The 23,113-nt window shown below is 40.9% G+C and overlaps 1 protein-coding gene across 12 annotated transcripts in view; it reads right to left on the bottom strand.

Moving 5' to 3' along the window:
- The window catches only part of LOC139442570 (MAP/microtubule affinity-regulating kinase 3-like), a 71,255-nt gene extending 60,290 nt beyond the window's left edge, over window positions 1-10,965 (bottom strand). For 11 of the 12 annotated variants that reach the window (XM_071223400.1, XM_071223403.1, XM_071223408.1 and 8 more), the window contains exons 1-3: window positions 10,486-10,963; window positions 10,227-10,379; window positions 1,841-1,894 (exon numbers count right to left, since the gene is read on the bottom strand). In XM_071223400.1, the coding sequence (XP_071079501.1) occupies window positions 1,841-1,894; window positions 10,227-10,379; window positions 10,486-10,548 (270 nt within the window). In that variant the 5' untranslated portion in view covers window positions 10,549-10,963. Of the gene's footprint in view, window positions 1-1,840; window positions 1,895-10,226; window positions 10,380-10,485 lie in introns of all 12 variants that reach the window. The other variant, XM_071223406.1, reaches the window with a different exon arrangement.
- Between the last annotated feature and the right edge of the window lie 12,148 nt (window positions 10,966-23,113).

The raw sequence follows: 23,113 nt of genomic DNA, 5'->3' as shown, positions 1-23,113 counted from the left end.
CTCCATGCTTATGGACAAAAGTTATTTTTAAGTTCAAATGAGTTATCATATGAAGTGACACATAGAATGACCTCGACATCATTAGTGTCAAAATACCCCTGAGGACATTAGGGAGGACGGTGAATATATCAATTAACTATTAGTGGTATCACAAACAAAAGGCAGCAATTGGCAAATCCTACCCAAAACCTTTAAGCAGCCCTTTCTTATGGCCAGCCAACCCCATCTCTCTTTGTATCAACTAAATACTAATCATTTCATATTTGTTTGTTTTTTGTTGTTGAACACCACACTCCGCAATATTACATCTATGACAGGGGTCTGTAATTAAGTCTGGACCAGACAATCCAGTGATTGACATCATGAGCATGAATTCACACAATTGGGATAAGATGACATGCAACAATCAAGTCAGCAAGCCTGAACACCCGATCCTGTTAGTTGCCTCTTACAACAAGCATAGTCGCTTATTACGGCAAGCATGGGTTGCTAAAGACCTATTCTACCCCGGATCTTCATGAGGGCATCTAATGAACAATGAAGTATTTCAAACATTTGGGAAATGTTTTAGACATCCTGTTGATATTCTGCATCACGCAGCAACATGAGTGGATGCATGGAGCAATCCCTCATCCAGTGTATCCAAGCTGCAAGGAACATACTGCAGTAGGTGAGTTGGGCTAACCCCACTTTGAATAGTACTGCAGTTATGTCACAACATGTCGGCTTGATGTGGGAAGAAAGCCCAAAGTGATGCAGGTCTTAGAGGTTTATCACTATGGTGAAACACAAGAGCATTTGTATGGTGTTGACAAACCTAGAAACAATCGGGGTAAACATGGATTCGAAACCACGATCATAGATTTCTGGCATGTACATGAGAGGCACTCTGCACAGCAAATTACCTCGTCTTGGACAAAAGGCTGGGCTGGGCTGGGCAGTCTATTGTATAGATGTTACAAAGGAAGTACTTCTGATACATTAGCAAACATGACTTCTGAATGAACTGATGTACATGCTTAATGTTGGTGAATGCTCTGGTTACAAAACCCCATGTCATAATAAGTTTATAGTGAGTGAGTTTGGTTTAACGCTGCTTTTAACAGTATTCCAGTTATATCATGGCGTGTCAGCTTAATGTGGGAGGAAAGCCTGAAGTGATGCAGGTCTCAGACGTTTACCACTTCGGTGAAACCCACGAGCACGGGTATGGTCCTGACAAACCTAGAAACATAATCGGGGCGAACCGGGATTCGAACCCACAATCATAGGTTTCTGGCGTGCCCAAGGGACGCAACTCTGTACAGTGAATCGCGGCGCCTTAGACAACTGGGCCATCCGTGCCCCCGAATAAATTTAAAACAAAGGTGGCTTGTCATAACCCCCGATTCTTTAGCTTTTGAAACTGTTCCTTTTTCAAGCAAGTCTTTTGACAACATCCCAGCTATGTCATGGCTTGTGAACAATTGAAAGTGGACCAGATAAACCAATGATTGATATTATGAGCAACATCCCATGTCAGAGAGTCAGACCACTCAATCCAATTTAGTTGCCACTTGCCTCCAGCAATATTTGTATCTTGTCAGGGACATACTCTGACCTGGGTTAACAAGTGTTTGCCAGTTGGGCTTATCAAACGGTTGAATAAAGGTAAATGTGCATTAACATATTTTAAGCTGCTGATCCCAGCTGACACACTGATAAATCATGTGTGTAACGAGCAAAAAAACAACCCATATCATCATCCATCATTCATCATCCATTTATAAATATATCTAAAAAGAAAAAACAAATGCCATAAATAATATCTTCATTATTGAAGCACACTAAAGTTTCTCACCTTCTGAAGACTTGATGGATTTAACTGTGTCTTGTCAATTATTTTTATTGCAACCTGCAAAAAAACAAAAACAAATGTGAACATACAAGATAAAATACAGTGCACGAACAAAGAAAAAGGATACGTCAGCTTAATTTCATGACAATGGTATATTAACAGGAGAGTGCCACATGAGAATTTGTGTTTTCTTGTATTGTTTTAAGAATCAAAGAGCTTGGAGGTTCTGCGGCTCACCTGATAGGTCATGATTTTTTGCAACATCACCGACCAGAGGATATCGACACTAACACTGGTCCGCTGGTCAGATTCAGAGTCTAGCATGTATTCTTAAGGACCAGTAAAATTAAATCAATGGTGGTCCACCCATCTAGTGTTAGTTTGGGACGAGTAATTGAAGATAGTGCGACTTATGGAATAAGCGATACTGCCATTTGGATCACATTCAGCTTGTAGAATTAGAATGAAATAATACCATTTAATACCTTTTCTGGTCAGCACCATTGTGTTTAGGAGATCCAACAGGACCACAAGATTTTTCTACGTACTATACAAAGTCATTGTGTTACAAACCACTGACTGCACAATTTCACGATAAAGGCAGAAATGGCCCAAAGCGGGGATTTTTCAATATGGCAACCATGGTTGCTACGTTCAACATTGAATCAGAATTCTGAATGTGCCTACAAGCTACAACAGACACCAGCAGGAATTATCTATGCAGTTTCAACATTATCATGATTATGTAGGAGGTACTGAATACTTATGCGTTAAAGTATTTTCATTGAAACAAACAAAGTAAGCTGTATGTGAAAAATGTAATGTCAATATCAATCATTCCATGTCACCCAAACCTCAAGTACACTTACAAATATGAAAACATGTTTGTAACAAGTTGTAGCGACAATTACAAATTGAAATGCAATCTCATTCAACAATGACAAGACTGATTCGTTTACATAAGATGACATTGAGAAGAACATCAGAAAGTACTCATAAGTTGCAATTAATTCAGATGATTTGGGGAATTTCAGGGTTAGAAACTAACAGTTTTTGTCTACTAGTCCTTACAATGATAACATATAGCAAAACCCTTAAAATGGGCCAATTTCTACTAGTCCTTAGGATACCTTTACTATTGGGCAGTTTGGAAAGGACTACAGGACTAGAGCCAATTTCTAACGCTGAATTTAAATCTCATAGAAGAAAAATGTTTTCATCAACTGTTTTTACATCGTCTGTTTATTTTCAGGTCAGTATTAAAAGATTGCTGTGGTTTTGTTTACAAATTCCGTGTTCTAGTTTATCAGTCATTACCAGTTTTTTAACGGTAAAATTAGGATTGGACCGGAAATTCATGTAACTGTGGACTGGCAAATAGAGTACCTTGTAAATCTTTGTTGAACAAAACATTGACAATATTCATAAGTATATTTTATGAATGAAGTCAGCTTGTCTGTAACCATCAGGGTTTCCCCTTGTCTATTTTAGTGCAAGGAAATAACATTTCACTTTGAGATTAAATATATATTTGTAGCAACTTAGTCTGAAAATATTAAAACAAAGAGGAGAAAGTGTGACTGAAACATGGTGTGAATGACACGTGGATTTAACAAAGTTACCTCAGTGATGACATCATTGCACTAAACATGATGTTGATGGACATAAAACCAGGTAATTTTCATACGTTTTTTATTTGTTGAAAGTTGGGACTGAAAAGAATTAGGGTAGACTTGTAGTTTTCAGAGTTTTCAAAGACAGTAGGAACACTGAAATTTGGACCATGAATCTCTAAAACAGGAGAGGTGATTAAGTAGACATTAAACGTTAATGATTGTTTACATACCATCATAACATAACCTTAAAAGATATTTGATATGTTACATACTTCAGGAATTCATTCAGTTTATCTGTGTAATTGTTCAACATGTTTATAGGCTATTGAAATACAACAGGGTGTTACAGGGTAAAAGGTGATTACAGAAATGCGGAAATAGTGCATCTTGAAAGACTACCTTAAGCCGTGAAATATGATCATAAATTGCATACACCATGTGGAACCCATTAATGAAGCATTTGATTACAAATTAAACCAGCATTACAGCTGCAGAGTACAGCATAATGAGAATCACACTTTGACCTTTCCAATACATGCCAGGGTGTAACGGTTCTCCAGATATGTGCAGCGAAGATAGCTCAACGCTCAACTCAACTTGCCAAAATGCTCAGCCTACGCAAACATCTGTGGTCAACGGCTGGGTGTGGATAAGTGCAATCATTGCACCATCATTTGGAAAATTTCAACACAATGTGTGAATGGCTTTGAATTTATTTTGTTTGTACTTGAAATGACACTGTAGCTCATTGTACAGCTAAAAATCCAGATGTGACATTCATTTTCACTTCAAGTGAAATGTAAGCAAATGTAGAAATGTGAAACAAAAGAATGTATCTGTAGACCCAAAACATGACTTATATAGCAAATGAGAGACGTTATATAAATATCCAAAATATGTCAATTTCAATTTTGGAAAAGGACAATTAAGAACTAGCAATATTCCAACAATGGCATTGACACAAAAGGGTTTCAAACACTGCCCCCAATGAGGGAAACTGACTTTGGGGACATTCACTTATAATCTGCAGGGGTAGAAATTATTATCTGATAACCCATCAACCTTGAGGTGACAGGGTGTTGTCAGAAGGTGCCAAGTAGGATGGGGTGGGTGCTTCGTGGGATAGGGTGCCTAGTGGAAAGGGGTGCCTAGAAGGAAGGGGTGCCCAAAAGGAAGGGGTGCCTAGTGGAAAGGGGTGCCCAAAAGGAAGGGGTGCCTAGTGGAAAGGGGTGCCTAGAAGGAAGGGGTGCCCAGAAGGAAGGGGTGCCTAGAAGGAAGGGGTGCCCAGAAGGAAGGGGTGCCTAGAAGGAAGGGGTGCCCAGAAGGAAGGGGTGCCTAGAAGGAAGGGGTGCCCAGAAGGAAGGGGTGCCTAGAAGGAAGGGGTGCCCAGAAGGAAGGGGTGCCTAGAAGGAAGGGGTGCCCAGAAGGAAGGGGTGCCTAGAAGGAAGGGGTGCCCAGAAGGAAGGGGTGCCTAGAAGGAAGGGGTGCCCAGAAGGAAGGGGTGCCTAGAAGGAAGGGGTGCCTAGAAGGAAGGGGTGCCCAGAAGGATGGGGTGCCCAGAAGGAAGGGGTGCCCAGAAGGAAGGGGTGCCTAGAAGGAAGGGGTGCCCAGAAGGAAGGGGTGCCCAGAAGGATGGGGTGCCCAGAAGGAAGGGGTGCCTAGAAGGATGGGGTGCCCAGAAGGAAGGGGTGCCTAGAAGGAAGGGGTGCCCAGAAGGAAGGGGTGCCCAGAAGGAAGGGGTGCCCAGAAGGAAGGGGTGCCCAGAAGGAAGGGGTGAAGGAAGGGGTGCCTAGAAGGAAGGGGTGCCCAGAAGGAAGGGGTGCCTAGAAGGAAGGGGTGCCTAGAAGGAAGGGGTGCCCAGAAGGAAGGGGTGCCTAGAAGGAAGGGGTGCCTAGAAGGAAGGGGTGCCCAGAAGGAAGGGGTGCCCAGAAGGAAGGGGTGCCTAGAAGGAAGGGGTGCCCAGAAGGAAGGGGTGCCTAGAAGGAAGGGGTGCCCAGAAGGATGGGGTGCCCAGAAGGAAGGGGTGCCCAGAAGGAAGGGGTGCCCAAAAGGAAGGGGTGCCTAGTGGAAAGGGGTGCCTAGAAGGAAGGGGTGCCCAGAAGGAAGGGGTGCCTAGTGGAAAGGGGTGCCTAGAAGGAAGGGGTGCCCAGAAGGAAGGGGTGCCTAGAAGGAAGGGGTGCCCAGAAGGAAGGTGTTCCCAGAAGGAAGGGGTGCCTAGAAGGATGGGGTGCCTAGAAGGAAGGGGTGCCCAGAAGGAAGGGGTGTACCTGGTGTTGATTTGACACAGGGCTATGAAACACCTATAAATGAGATGGGTGCTAACAGTGTCTATAATGGTATTGATCATAAACAATGATCGATCAGAGGCAACAACTCAAAGCTTGTTAACGAAATCCCAACCAAAGCCCAACATAACTTTAACAAAATCACCAAGGAAAAGCTCAGCTTTGTTCTAACCACAATACAATTGTTTGTTTGCTGTTTAACGCAGCACAGCAATATTCCAGCTATATGACGGCGGTCTGTAAGTAATCAAGTCTGGACCAGACAATCCAGTGATTGACATCACAAGCATTGAACCATGCAATTGGGATACGATCAACCAAGTCAGCAAACTTGATCACCCGATCCCGTTGGTCGCCTCTTACGACAAGCATGGGTTGCTGAAGACCTATTCCACCCTGGATCTTCACGGATCCACAATACAAGGTGCGTGAGAATTGTCATATGCAGTGTGTAACTGAGTTTTGACCAGACAAACCAAAGGCTAGTTTGATCTATTCTTTGGTATGATGATCATGACATAGTCAGGTCATGTACGCTGTGACTGCACAATCAACATGTCAGACAGCTAGCCAGTATCCATGGTATCAGAACAAGCAGCGTTTCTCTACCAAGTCAGACATGTTTAAATATGTGTCTGGTCCAGGAAGAGAAATATGTCATCTAAATCTACAGGGCTGACTGAGAGAAACAGGACACTAGCCATTGTGTCTTGTAGTTGTATCATGGTAAAGAATACCATCTACTAGCCACAAGTTCCACTGACACAATCCCAATGAGTACTGAATATCCATTGCTAGATCTATGTATATATGGTATGAGGCATGTGTTTGGCTTTGTTGAAAGCGTATTATATTATTGATACATATTATTCTCAGATTGGATTTCAAAAGATGGGAGGGGCAGTGGTACAGCCTAGTGGTTAAAGCGTTCGCTCGTCACGCCAAAGACCTGGGTTTGATCCCTCACACGAGTACAATGTGTGAAGCCCAAAGTTAATCAAGTAATCAAAGTTTTTTCAACCCTATATCAGTAAAAGCACTTAAAGTAGTGTTCAGGTAGGTGGAGTGTCTCAATTTATTGCACTAGCCAGCTGGTCCAGTAGTGACTAGATAAACAACATTGACACTAGATTAGCGTTAGAAATTGGCACTTGTCCTAAAGTCCTTGCCAAACTTCCCAAAATCAAACATATCATAAAGACAAGTAGGAATTTGCCATTTTTTAGGTTTTGCTATCAGTTATCATTATAAGGAGTAGGGGAGTGAAACTGTTACTTTCTAACGCTGTAGATGGACGCAACTAATCGTCATGTACAAATCTGGATGTTTTGGAGGGGAGAATGTTATCGAACAATGCTGCGGTATTCCAACTATACAACGACAGCCTATAAATAATCAGTCTTGACCAGGCAAACCCATGACTGAAAGCATATGCAGGTATTTCCACAACACTGAGGAATGATGACACGAAATCAATCTTGTCACAGAGCCTGATTTATGCCAACTTTTAGATCAAGCTTATGTTACTAAGCATAGGTTACTGGAGACTAAACAAATCAGAAACATTGAATTCTTCCATTATATTCAGTTAATTTATTAATTCTTGTTTCTTACAAAGCAACATTTTGTTGGGACCTTGATCCAGTTTCACATGGGCACTTCATTTTATTCACAGGTCTAGTGGACCAGCATATATGTATGCTCTTTTAAACCTGAGACTGAAACCCATAGTCAATTGTATGTGCAGTGATCCATGACATCAATGGACAAAGTTTATCCTAGAAATTGTTAAATCTGTTCAGTTCGTCTTAGTCATATAATTATAGAACTGGGTCACTTGGTTGCATATTTACAGGGTGGGTCGGTGTGATGCTCATTCAACGGTGGGTCACTGGTGTATACAATGAGGGGTGGGCCACTGGTGTATACATTGAGGGGTGGGTCACTGGTGTATACATTGAGGGGTGGGTCACTGGTATGCACATTCAGGGGTGGGTCACTGGGACACACATTTGGGGGTGGGTCACTGGGTCATACATTCAGGTGTGGGGTCACTAGGATGCACATCCGGGGTCAGTTACTAGGACGCACATTCAAGGGTGGGTCACTGGTATGCACATTCAGGGGTGGGTCACTGGTATGCACATCAAGGGTTGGGTCACTGGGACACACATTCAGGGGTGGGTCACTGGGACACACATTCAGGGGTGGGTCACTGGTATGCACATTCAGGGGTGGGTCACTGGTATGCACATTCAGGGGTGGGTCGATGGGACACACATTCAGGGATGGGTCACTGGGACACACATTCAGTGGTGGGTCACTTGAACAGTGTGCACATTTGGGGTTGGGTCACTGGGACGCACATTCAGGGGTGGGTCGTGGGACGCACTTTCAGGAAGGGTCACTGGGACGCACATTCAGGGGTGGGTCACTGTGACACACATTCAGGGGGGTGTCGCTGGCATGCACATTCAGGGGTGGGTCACTATGGTGCACATTTGGGGGTGGGTCGCCAGTGTGCACATTCAGCAGTTGGTTGAACAGTGTGCACATTCTGGGGTGTGTTGCTGGCATGCACATTCAGGGGTGGGTCACTATGGTACACATTTGGGGGTGGGTCGCCGGTATGCACATTCAGCAGTTGGTTGAACAGTGTGCACGTTCAGGGCTTGGTCACTGGCGAGCACATTCAGCAGTTGGTTGAACGGGCAAACATTTGCAGGCGACTAAAAGAGGGGCACATGTAAGGACATGTCACTGGAATGCACATTCCAAGATTACAATTGGGATGCATATTTGGGGTAGGTGACTGGGATGTATACGGTATAATGTTTGGCTCTTACCATAACCAATATATTGAGGTATAATCAGGTATAGGTCAGGTATAATCGCAGATTATAATAGAATACGACAACTGAAGTTTGATCCCCATAATGATGTGTTGTCTGTACCAAGCGTGGTGAATAACGTGAACATGCGGATATTTTCAATAACACCTACATCTGAGATGCTGATATTTGCTCCATAACAATTGATGATAACATGTTGCACACCCATGTGTATCTTGAGGTAAATGTTTTTGATAAAACATTGTTTAAGTGAAGATTTTGTCGAACTACAAATTAGTTGTTGCTTTATGTCAAGATACTCCAAATAAGGTATACACGGCATTGATTCTGGGTAAGCATAATGACCCAGCATCATATGATTGTCGTGAGAGGTGACGAAATGGATCAATGGATCACAGGATTGCTTAACTATGTGTCATTGTATCCTTGGATAATAACTGCTTGGTCAAAACCTGAGTATTAACAGTCTGTAATAGCTGGAATATTGCAAAATGCGTTCTTAAAAAAACAAACCAAATTATCCTCAACTTTTGAGGTATGATACTTAGATCAACATATAAAACCCTGATCTGCGACTATCCCCCACCTGTTGAGTAAGTAGAAAGTTCTTCATAGTCAGCCTACATATTAATTTCATTATTTGTTGGGCATGGTGATATCAGTGTAAACTAAGCTTTTATCACTGACATATCAGGTAACATTCCAACACAATTTGCTTTGTATTTTCATAAAACATCTTTTGAACCAAATCAACTGACAAAATTAGAAGCTTACAAACTGTGGAATATTCAAAGTCATTTAACCACAAACATGACAAGTTCAGTGGAGTAAAGCAGGTCTGAAGCCCTCAGTATTATCTGATTTAACACTATCCCTCTGTGGGTCCATTACACAGTACAGGATCAATATTTTCTTGAACTTATGATTTCCAAAACAACCACACAACATACGCATTAGGGATAGACACCACTGATCATATCCAACAAGTACACAGCTCAATTTGAACAAGTGGTTACTTAAAATAAATATTCCTTCCATATTTTTACTTGTCGGCCTAGGAACTAACATTTTTAGTCCACTCGTCCTTATAATAACACAGATTCTATAGCAAAACCCTTACAAAATGGCAAATTTCTAATAGTCCTTATGAATAGGATACCTTAACTATTGGGCAGTTTGGCAAGGACTAAACAGGACTAGTGCCAATTTCTAAAACTGGAAATGTTATGCAATAATGACTTCAGAATAGAAAACATAAACACAACAAATGACTGTTTATATTTCAGGATCATGCTAAATCTTATCAATGTCTTTTTTCTGTTAGGCCTAACAAGCAAACATCTTACATCTGTGTTCGGCACAAAAAATTGGGCATGTCAATGTCAGTGTGGTCATTAATAATACCCAATTTATGTAAATGTACTATTCACATCAACTTGTAGAGTTAGCAATATCAGAAACACTGAATAATGATGTTGTCTCTCAATGGCAACAACAAATTCAGTGGTTACTTGACATTGAGCGTACTCTGTGGGAAAATGCAATCAGCTGATTTGACAGCGAAAGTGAACAGAGTAGGTCATTGTTTTTGCTTGTGTTTCCTGGCCTAATTATCCCAAATCATATGGTCAATTACCTCTCTTCCAGTTGGCACATGCTTGGCAAGTTTGACTTTTGCAAAATTTCCCTTCCCAATCGTTTTGATGAGCCGGTATTTCCCTATGTGAGGCTCATCTGTGGTTCTGGGTCTGGTGATTCGTGGGTCCCGGTTCGGATTGTCATCCGCTGCCTTCAACAGAAATTGATCACGTGTGCAATACTGAACATTGACATACATTGATAAAAACTCAAAACACATACCACACTCAAATTCGACATAACACCGAGGAACTTACGTGGAGATCTACTGTCACCGACTCGGGGAGCGGCTGAAGGGGGGTCCGAGTTGTGGTAGACATTTTGAATAAATAATTGGGATGCTAGCGCTAATGAACTGCAGAAATAAGCTGCAAAAACAATAACTTCGTCCCCAAGAAAGGTCCAACACTGATTAAACTGACACACATTAATCCGAGTCAACGCAACAGATCCAGAAAATTGTTTTCAAGACAATCTTTTGTGCCTAGAACAGGTCGCTAAGGCTGACGGGCTGAGCCGAGTCTGACAGGAAGCCTGGCCCCCCTGAATTTTCGTGTGTTTTGCTCCTGGCGAATCTGGCCATGAAAAGTCTATTCTACCCCAGTTCTAATCTTCATGGTACACGCCATCATCTAGGCAAAATTACCCTGCGTTTCTGCATCCCACAATTGTATATTTTCTCCAAACACTTCCGAAATTCCGTGAGGCAAAATGGCTGACTTTTCTTCCACGCCAGGCTCGCGAGCCGTGCGCATTGAGGTCAGGATGACGGTATGTTATTGGTTAGCCCGAGTATGACATCATTTTGCCAACCCAGCTGGGAAAAATAGTATAGTAACTTCGTTTACTGATATTCTTTGTATTTCTACCTTGATAGTGTGATCTAAAAGTACTGTAGATTGCAATCAACACATTAATTAAGGGTGTGGTTCTGATTCGTAAGAAGAATAAGCGCCGCTGACAGACAAGTCAACGCCATGACCGGACCGGCAACTTCGCAGGTGCCCGATTGGTTTTTAAGGCGACGCCCACTTTAGGGGCAGGAGTGCTTTCGATCAACCGTGAATGACCATGGCAAAAGTTACTGAGTTACAGATTTGGCTCACATAGGAAGCCGTTCCCCGAAGATGATGACATCATTGGACTACATGGAGGACATGGATGTGTGACGTCACCGACAGAGACGAGGTATGTTTCCGATACATTTTTTCATGTGTCGACAGGTGATGTCAGACAAGTGACATGGGCCCTAAATATATAACATAACGGCGGTACTCATAACTTTATTTTTAAAGGGAAGGAAAAAAAGGATATTTTTATTTTTTGTTAAAACTTTTGCCACCTAGGCTATACAGTCATTTTATCGGAGATAAATGGCATGAGGGCTTTTTCATGATTTTAATTTCTTAAAGGACATGACTAAATTTAAAGAATATAGTCCTAGAGAATGAACTGATCTGAAACCACACATTATATGTTTAGTTTCACAATCCTGTCAATCACAAGAAATACTTTTTGTAACATACATTAAGGAAATTAAATAATCAATATACCAATTGCACATAACTCTTTGAAATTAGACCTTTACAGACAATTATTCAAGGTTGATTGTGGGGTGGTCAGGTAGCCTTGTGGTTAAAGCATTCGCTCGTCACGCCAAGGACCCGGGTTCGATTCCTGACATGGTTACAATGAATGAAGCCCATTTCTAGTGTCCCCCACTGTGATATTGCTGGAATATTGCTAAAAAAGCGACGTAAAACCAAACTCACTCATTCACTCATTCTAGGTTGACGGTACAGTTATATATTTGAAACATTAAACTCTCAAAAACATATTGATAAGATTTTAATTTATTAATACAACACCTTCACAGGCCAAAGTTTATATCACGTTATCTTAAAAGGTAAATGTTCTGCTATCCTTGCCTTAACCACAGCAGTAGTGATGTTGGAAGACAAGATGGCAGTCATTATGAAGCAGCTATTGGTTTATATTTTTATTTAATGGAATCCCTAGATCTACTCAAAATTCATTTTTTACAAAATATTTTGATTTATCACTTGGAGATGTAGAAGTGAATTGCAAATTTAACTGACAGAGCACCTGATGATAAATGACATATTCATGATGGATACTTGGGTTTTTTTAATTATGGATTTTTGGCCCCAAAATTAAGGTTGGTATGTTGAAAACAATATAAAAAGAAATTTCAATTTCAATGTGTTTTTTTGATAATTTTTTTTATTAAGTAGCCAGGACAAATGTGGGATGTTTAATCATAGTATTTGGAATGATTTATTTATATTGATAGCAACAGTAAATGAGTGTTTTCTTGACATTTTACTTATTACTGAGAACCAAACACACCACCTTACTACCAAACACCCCACTTCACTACCAAACACCCCACTTCACTACCAAACACGCCACTTCACTACCAAACACCCCACCTTACTACCAAACACCCCACTTCACTACCAAACACCCAACCTTACTACCAAACACCCCACCTCACTACCAAACACCCCACTTCACTACCAAACACCCCACTTCACTACCAAACACCCAACCTTACTACCAAACACCCCACCTCACTACCAAACACCCCACTTCACTACCAAACACCCCACTTCACTACCAAACACCCAACCTTACTACCAAACACCCCACCTTACTACCAAACACCCCACCTTACTACCAAACACCCCACTTCACTACCAAACACCCCACTTCACTACCAAACACCCCACTTCACTACCAAACACCCCACCTTACTACCAAACACCCCACCTTACTACCAAACACCCCACTTCACTACCAAACACCCCACTTCACTACCAAACATACCACCTTACTACCAAACACCCCACTTCACTACCAAACACCCCACTTCACTACCAAAGACCCCACTTCACTACCAAAGACCCCACTTCACTACCAAACACCCCACTTCACTACCAAAGACCCCACTTCACTACCAAACACCCCACTTCACTACCAAACACCCCACTTCACTACCAAAGACCCCACTTCACTACCAAACACCCCACTTCACTACCAAACACCCCACTTCACTACCAAAGACCCCACTTCACTACCAAACACCCCACTTCACTACCAAAGACCCCACTTCACTACCAAACACCCCACTTCACTACCAAACACCCCACTTCACTACCAAACACCCCACTTCACTACCAAACACCCCACTTCACTACCAAACACCCCACTTCACTACCAAACACCCCACTTCAATACCAAACACCCCACTTCACTACCAAACACCCCACTTCACTACCAAACACCCTTCACATCATTTTATAAACTTCAAGTATAAACACTCTGCCTACCAAACACCCAGCCTCACTACCAAACACCCAGCCTCACTACCAAACATGCAGCGTCACTACCAAACACACTGCCTATCCAAAAACACCCTTCACATCATTTTATGAACTTCAAGTGTATAAACAAAAGCCTATTGCCTCAAATTTAAGAAATTGATAGAAACTTTAATAACTCTTAACCGTATTCGATGTAATAAGTGCCCAGGGCGCTCTCAAAATTAGAAAAAGGGGGCTCTTATTAGAATATAATTTTGAAGAGAAAAAAAAAGAGTTAAAAGAGAGTAAATTTCTACTTTTGTGTAGCTGAAATGATACATAAGAAAAGTATGTGCATATTATACACTATAGATATATTTTTCCAGAATTTAATTGCCCATAATTAAGGGTGCATATAACACACGAGTGCGTATTATAGATGTATAAATAAATCATGTGTACATTGATCAATCAGAAGAGGTGCTAATTGGGATTGTTCGCTAGCCAATATATTAGAAAATATCCCCCTGGGCGCTTATTAGAGCAGGGCCCTTATTACGTCGAATACAGTATTTGTAGCTGGTATGATTCCCTGATTAAATTGGGTTGCATTAGTTTAACAACTGACAAATATCAGTTGCCAAAAAAATATCAGTTGCCAAAAAAATGTGTGCTCACTCTAGGGCTGTATCAATGGATCTGTTGCTATAGTAACACGTATATGCTAATTCCTCTGTCAAGGAAATGCCCAAACACTGTTAACTAATTGTATAATCAACATTATCGGCATGTTGTAATTAGCATGTTAGGATACCAGTGTTAATGAGACGTAGAGAATAGCTGTTTTACGACCAAGGCATAATTGCTTGATAACTAAAGATGTGTGAATTGCTGTGACTAGCCTTCAACACCAGTATCTTTGAGCATCATTTCAGAAGCTGTAATGAAACCCACTCATTGTTACAAGCTTTGTCCATAGGCCCCATCTTGTCATCATAATCCTGAGTTTGTTGTATCTGTTAATCTCTGTACATGTAACTCTAAGCTTTGTAACCATGTCCCACCCAGTTGTTTATCACTTGCTCGATAAAGGTACTAGCACCTGCACCGAAATGTCGAACTGAAATAAAAAAGTTGAAATCTGACAGCTCTGTCTTCATCCTAAATATCAGGAATTTGGAAAGTAATAATTATGAATAAAAAAATATAAAAAAAAAAAAAATAATAATTTTATAACCAGAAGTTGAGCCAAAGTTTTGTCTTTTTTAGATAGATATGTTGTAAACATAATCTAGGAGAAATCATGTCTTAATTTTATAGTGATCTTTATTATGGTATGGGGGCGGTCGGGTAGCCTAGTGGTTAAAGCGTTCGCTCGTCACGCCGAAGACCCGGGTTCGAGTCCCGACATGGGTACAATGTGTGATGCCCATTTCTGGTGTCCCCCGCCGTGATATTGCTGGAATATTGCTAAAAGCGGTGTAAAACCATACTCACTCACTCACTCACTATTATGGTATGCCACAACATGCCACAATGAATAAGTATTATAAGGTTATGAATTCACAATGCCATTTAGAAAGTGGTCAAATGTTATATTTGGGATATAATATAACACTTTCATAGGGAAGTATAGATTCTCGTACGTTTTTGGGTTGAGTTCCGTCTGGGATTCGAACCCACAAAGTCAGCGATCTAACCCACTCAGTCACCAAGGCTTCCTAAAAAATGAAAGCCAGACAACTGGTAGTCTAGTACGAGAATCGATACTTTACTCAGAAAGTGTTATCCCAAATATAAGTTTGACCACTTTCTAAATGGCATTGCGAATTCATAGCTTTCGGCCATGGGAGCCGTGCCAATTTACACTTGTCAGAGGGGTACACAAGGTACTTGATCTAGACTACCAGTTGTCAGACTTTCATTTTCGTGGAAGCCTCGGTGGCTGAGTGGGTTAGATCGCTGACTTTGTGTGCTGGCGATTAGGTGCCTCACTCTTGGAGTGTGGGTTCGAATCCCGGAGGGGACTCAACCCCTAAAATGTACGAGAATCTGTAATTTATAAAGAAAGTGTTATCCCGAATATAACATTTGTTATATTATAAGGTTCAGTTGGAAAAAATCTGTGACCTTATTTCCAGTTTGTCAAATTTGTCAAATTCCAAAGAGATAAGGTTCGAGGGCCTGAGTCAGTGTATCTATAACCCCACGGTGTGTCAAGAGACAGATATCAAGAGACCAAAAGTCACTGTCCTTCGGAGATTTCAGATAATATATATCTCGTTTGTTTCCAAAATGCAAGCTGTCAAAAATATATTTTGATAACGACTGACTCCGTGACCACTGTCAAGAAATAATTTGAAAATAAAGCATGAGCTATGAGAGGAAATAAGAAAACTGTTATAAAAGTTAACAGATCGTTACTATGAATGACATATACCGTTTTCGACATAATAAGCGCCCAGGGCGCTCTCAAAATTAGAAATAGGGGGCTCTTATTAGTATATTACTTTGTTGGAAAAAACAGAGTTGAATGATAAATTTCGTGGTTTATGCTGCAGTCTGAGCTGATATACGATAGATACATTTTTCCAGAATTTAATTGCCCATAATTAAGGGTGTGTATAACACACGAGTGTGTATTAAACACGAATAAATAAGTCTTGTGTACATCGATAAATCGGAACGGGGCCTAATTGGGATTGTTCACTAGCCTATATATTAGCAAATATCGCCATGGGCGCTTATTACGTCGAAAACATGTGCTTTTAAGCACATATACTGATCTAAATTAAAAAAGGAACACTAAGTTTTAGACACATGAAATAACATGCTATGAAGCGTCCCCAGCAAACAATGCACACAAACACATCTCGACATTTGATTCTGACATGTGTTATATTTGTATGTGTGGTATTTCAAATGTACTGACAGGAAAGCTTATTTCCCTATGACTGTCTTATGTTAGACAGATCAACCATTTCACTCAGCTTACACAAAAACGTAACTTAATAATGTCCTTTTTTAAACCTGCAAGTAAAAAAAAAGTGTAGTTATCAGACATATCAGCATGCCTGATAACCATTTCCATAACTTAAAATTAGAAACAGTGCTTACCAGACCTTATCCTTAAAAGCATAAAAATTAGGATAATTCTTTTATAAAGTTCAATCAAAGTAATGTTAAGGTATGATTGATTGGTTGGTTGGTTGTTTAACGCCACACTCAACAATATTCCAGCTATATGATGGCAGTCTGTAAATAATCGAGTCTGAACCAGACAACCCTGTGATTGATATCATGAGCATGGATGTCTAAAATATACAAAACGCTATCATGTTCAAGCATTGTTTAGAGTTTTCAAATTGATCGCTACTGTTTGTGAGAGCGTTATTTCAATACTGTTATCAGCCTGACAACATCCTCCAACAGTATACAGTCTGGGTTTAACGCTGCTTTGACCAGTATTCCAGTTATATCACGGCATGTCAGCTTAATGTGTGAGGAAAGCCCGAAGTGATGCGGGTCTCAGAATTTTACCACTTTGGTGAAACCCTCAAGCACGGGTAACAAACCTAGAAACATAATCAGGATGAACCGGGATTCGAACCAATGATTATTGGTTTCTGGCATGCCCAAGGGAGGCAACTCTGCAAATTGCGGCTCTTCAGACAACTGGGGCACCCTTGCCCACAGTTCAAAAGAGGTTGAATAATGCACAATCTTTCATTTGAGGGGGCACTGGTGGCCCAGTTGTCTAAGGCGCTGCGATTCGCTGTGCAGAGTTGCGTCCCTTGGGCGCGCCAGAAACCTATGATTATGGGTTCGAATCCCGGTTCGCCCCGATTATGTTTCTAGGTTTGTCAGCACCATACCCATGCTTTTGGGTTTCACCAAAGTGGTAAACGTCTGAGACCTACATCACTTCGGGCTTTCCTCCCACATTAAGCTGACACGCTGTGATATAACTGGAATACTGCTAAAAGCAGCTTTAAACCCAACTCACTCACTCACTCATATGACCAAAGTTACTCAGGAATGAAATGACAGGTTATCTGTAGTCTTATGAAAGAATTGGGTGATCTTCACTTCTTTTGAGTTGTATATTTAATAAGACCACATGTTTAGATAATGTTGCAGAAAAAATGCCCTGATATATTTTAGAACCAGAAAAACTGTTAACCAGCAGAATCTGTCCTAACTTTAATAAAATTTAAAAGAACAACAACACATGACTTTATAGTAAATATGCTGATTTCGAACCTTTTGTGAAATAATACAACTACTCCCATAACAAACACAATTTTCATAAATCCTTTGATGAATGTTTTCTTTCAATTAAGATCTAGTCCAGCTTCATCACGCTATTTACATCATGAATACACAATGCCATAGCTTTCGGCCATGGGAACCGTGCCAATTTACATTTGTCAGAGGGGTACTCAAAGTACGTGATCTAGACTACCAGTTGTCGGACTTTCATTTTTGTGGAAGCCTCGGTGGCTGAGAGGGTTAGATCGCTGACTTTGTGTGCTGGCGATTAGGTGCCTCACTCTGGCAGTGTGGGTTCGAATCCCGGACGGGACTCAACCCAAAAAAGTACGAGAATCTGTACTTTACTAAGAAAGTGTTATCCCAAATATAGCATCTGTAACATATTTACATCATGTCTTAGAAGGATCCTATTAATTCAGAGAGCAAGAAAAATATGTATCAGGATTTTCTTTGCTGGAAGCTAATAATCTCAGCTGAACACGAAATATCAATTTTTATCATTATCAATTGAAGAGGTATCTGTAGCTTGAAGAGTTTCCTTCGGCTACAGTCTGAGTCACGAGCTTCATATGAAAGATGTGAATATATAAGCTGTTACGAAGATTCTTTGTTTGTCTTGTATTTTACTGGGTCGAAGTTTTGCTGAATAGGCAAAATATAATTAGACATTACTGCTCACTTTGTCTGCCTCCCACACAGGAAGGGGAATCATTGAGACGTGTGATGCTCTGTATCCAATGATGACAGTCTTAATTGGTATTGAACTCCAATTACATGCAGTTCATGGCTTGATTAAAAATAAGTTTTGAGTTAAAAAAGATCTGTAGCTAATGATATGTTTTTTTTGACTGATGATTTGTCATCTGTCATTTCTCTTCAGCTGAGGCGGTTCGGCCCGATCATGTTTCTAGGTTTGTCAGCACCATACCCATGCTTGTGGGTTTCACTGAAGTGGTAAACGTCTGAGACCTGCATCACTTCGAGCTTTCCTCCCACACACCGCGATATAACTGGAATATTGTTAAATGCGGCATTAAACCCAACTCACTCACTCACTTCAGGTTAGGGGGCACAGGTGGCCCAGTCGTCTAAGGCTCCGCCATTCGCTGAGCAGAGTTGTGCCCCTTGGGCATGCCAGAAACCTATGATTGTGGGTTCGAATCCTGGTTCACCTGGATTATGTTTCTAGGTTTGTCAGCACCATACCCGTGCTTGTGGGTTTCACCGAAGTGGTAAACATATGAGACCTGCATCACTTCGGGCTTTCTTCCAACATTAAGCTGACACATGTGATATAACTGGAATACTGTTAAAAGCGTTGTTAAACCCAACTCACTCACTCACTCACTCACACACACAAAGTATTTTTTCATACTTGTATATTTTAACCTGAAATTAATATTCTGTGGAACTCACCATGAACTTATACAGAAATAATTAAATTGCAAGTGATTCCATGGCTGTTGGTTAACCAAGCTATTTCTTTTGTTTTTTTATGTTTCCATAAACCTAAAAAATATAGGCTGATTCCTCTAGCGGACTGCTGTATCCTGATTGGCTGATAATAGAGTGGGTGAGGTTTCTGTTGCAATATTGGGCTGATTGATGTCAGTGGTTTGGTATCACTGCTTTATTAGTAACCGCTTCTTGTGGTAATCATTTAATAAGCAGTCTTAAAGTTATTATTGTTGGTGTATTTCAAATAAAAAATATATTGAAGTCATGTATTCTAAACAAGAAGGTAATGAATACCATATACTGAAAATAGTACTTTATGATAACGATGACATGATGATGAAGGGGATGATGATGATGAAGATGATGACGACAATGATGATGATGACGATGATGAAGGTGATGATGATGATGATGAAGGTGATGATGATGACGACGATGAACGTGATGATGATGATGATAATGATGACGACGACGACAATGAAGGTGATGATGAAGGTGATGATGATGAAGACGATGAACGTGATGATGATGATGATGACGACGACAACAATGAAGGTGATGATGAAGATGATGATGATGATGACGCTGATGACGATGAAGATGATGATGTGTGTCCTTGTTTCTACTCATGCGCAGGGAACCTGACATTACAATATACTCCAGTATGTCCAGATAAAACTGCATCTCTTTTTTAATGCCAGCATACTGCATGCGAGCATGCTGGCTGTAAAAGGCGACTATGCTTGTCGTAAGAGGCGACTAATAGGATCGGGTGGTCAGACTCTTTGACTTGATTGATGATGCTCATGATATCAATCACTGGATTGTCTAGTCCAGACGTGATTATTTACAGACTGCTGTCATATAGCTGGAATATTGCAGAGTGCGGCATTAAACAACAAACCAACCAACTACCGGTAATGCTAGCATCGATTTCATGCTTGCTTTATTTTTATGATTAACATCGTATCGTCTGTAATGACACACTAACTGGCCAGGGATGATGGAGTCTGGGGCTGGGCTGGGTAACTCGGGTACTCGGGTCGGGTGGATACTATGAAGGACCCGGGTACCCACAGGACTACTCGGTCCCGTGGCCAGTCACGTGATATATATTTAATGACAAAAATTCACTATAACTCTAGGGTTACGCTAAAAGCATTCACATTTCTTTGTGACTATGCACACTTTCTTTCTGATTTTTATTGTTTTTAAAAGCGATGAAGCTTCAGTCAACTTCATTGTAGGCATGATCAGATTGTTCTATATATGTATCTAAATAATTTTTGCCAGCCCCCGGTAAAACAATTCCCAATCGGACATTTTGAGGCCAAGAGGGGTAGGGTACCCAGGTTGTGAATTTGCATCGTCCCAGCTCTAGTGAAGGCCTGAAATATCACAGACTCCCTTGTATGGACAACGCCTTGAAGATGTCTTGCACTGAAGAGCGCCATTGGTAACAGCTTACAAGAAAATCAATGGTGAAGCTGACAGGAAGGTTTAGCTTGTCATTTGTAGATCTATCACCTTCTATGGCCCATGACGAGGATAGGCATGGAAAAGGGGTGTGAGGTTTAAGGGCAATTGGGTGTCTCATTTAATCATGCGGTGTAACAAGCCTTCGCGCTGCCATCTCTCCTGATGTTCTGTGATCAGGCTTAGGCGAGAGTACGATGACGTCCATGGAACGACTAACTGGCATTATTATGGCCAGGGGCTGATAGCAGATTGTCTCGACCAGGAATCAAGTGTCTCTGTGTGTAATCCATCGTTCAGCTCTCTTCCAGGCACTCAGACCCCATTTACCGTATTCGACGTAATAAGTGCCCCGTTCTAATAAGTGACCACGGTGATATTTGCTAATATATCGGCTAGTGAACAATCCCAATTAGCACCCCTCCGATTGATCGATGCACACAAGACTTATTTTTTCACGTATAATATGCACTTGTGTGTTATATGCACCCTTAATTATGGGCAATTAAATTCTGGAAAAATGTATCTGTCGCATATAAACATTTCAGACTGAAGGCATAAACCATGAAATTTATCTTTCAACTCTGTTTTTTTTCACCAAAATAATATTCTAATAAGAGCCCCCTATTTCTAATTTTGAGAGCGCCCTGGGCGCTTATTACGTCAAATACAGTAGCTGGTGAATCTAACAGAATGGTGTTTACCAGCACTGACCACATGTTGTAGGTGTTACATGGAGTTTAGAGGCTGCGATCAGTTGAATTCACACTGAATAATGAGACTCAGTGTTTGTATATTTCTCATGAATGTAATCTGATTGGTTGAAAGTCGTCTAAGGCGCCGCGATTAGCTGTGCAGAGTTGCCTCCCTTTGGCATGCCAGAAACCTATGATTGTGGGTTCGAATCCCTGTTCGCCCCGATTATGTTTCTAGGTTTGTCAGCACCATACCCGTGCTCGTGGGTTTCACCGAAGTGGTAAACGTCTGAGACCTGCATCACTTGGGGCTTTCCTCCCACATTTAGCTGACACGCTGTGATATAACTGGAATACTGTTAAAAGCGGTGTTAAACCAAACCCACTCACTCACTCACTCACTCACTGATTGGTTGAAGAACTCTAGTAAATTGGATTGGAACTGGAAAATCTTCACATACTTTTATGAATTTTTGGTAATCCCAAATTTGAAAAACTTGGCAATCACCTTAACAAAATCGATAAAACATTTATTATTATTAATTTTCATCAATCTTTATCAAAACAATATTTATTTCATGTTTTTCTCTCCACATTCTCCTAACCAAGCAGGTCCAGATGTTGGATGAATCTATCTTTAGCCAGCATGCTACTTGGGATTTTTTTGTTAATAAACATCATGATAAATGTCCAACCTCTTTACAAAGTGCAGAGAAGAAATATCGTTCAGCTCTCTTCCAGGCACTCAGACCCCATTTACCGTATTCGACGTAATAAGTGCCCCGTTCTAATAAGTGACCACGGTGATATTTGCTAATATATCGGCTAGTGAACAATCCCAATTAGCACCCCTCCGATTGATCGATGCACACAAGACTTATTTTTTCACGTATAATATGCACTTGTGTGTTATATGCACCCTTAATTATGGGCAATTAAATTCTGGAAAAATGTATCTGTCGCATATAAACATTTCAGACTGAAGGCATAAACCATGAAATTTATCTTTCAACTCTGTTTTTTTTCACCAAAATAATATTCTAATAAGAGCCCCCTATTTCTAATTTTGAGAGCGCCCTGGGCGCTTATTACGTCAAATACGGTAGCTGGTGAATCTAACAGAATGGTGTTTACCAGCACTGACCACATGTTGTAGGTGTTACATGGAGTTTAGAGGCTGCGATCAGTTGAATTCACACTGAATAATGAGACTCAGTGTTTGTATATTTCTCATGAATGTAATCTGATTGGTTGAAAGTCGTCTAAGGCGCCGCGATTAGCTGTGCAGAGTTGCCTCCCTTTGGCATGCCAGAAACCTATGATTGTGGGTTCGAATCCCTGTTTGCCCCGATTATGTTTCTAGGTTTGTCAGCACCATACCCGTGCTCGTGGGTTTCACCGAAGTGGTAAACGTCTGAGACCTGCATCACTTGGGGCTTTCCTCCCACATTTAGCTGACACGCTGTGATATAACTGGAATACTGTTAAAAGCGGTGTTAAACCAAACCCACTCACTCACTCACTCACTCACTGATTGGTTGAAGAACTCTAGTAAATTGGATTGGAACTGGAAAATCTTCACATACTTTTATGAATTTTTGGTAATCCCAAATTTGAAAAACTTGGCAATCACCTTAACAAAATCGATAAAACAT

The sequence above is a fragment of the Haliotis cracherodii genome, unplaced genomic scaffold, assembly GCF_022045235.1.
Source record: "Haliotis cracherodii isolate W230 unplaced genomic scaffold, xgHalCrac1.p SCAF_5, whole genome shotgun sequence".
Lineage (NCBI taxonomy): Eukaryota > Metazoa > Mollusca > Gastropoda > Lepetellida > Haliotidae > Haliotis > Haliotis cracherodii.
The sequence above is the reverse complement of the archived record's forward strand: the minus strand, read 5'-3'. Positions and strand labels throughout refer to the sequence as shown.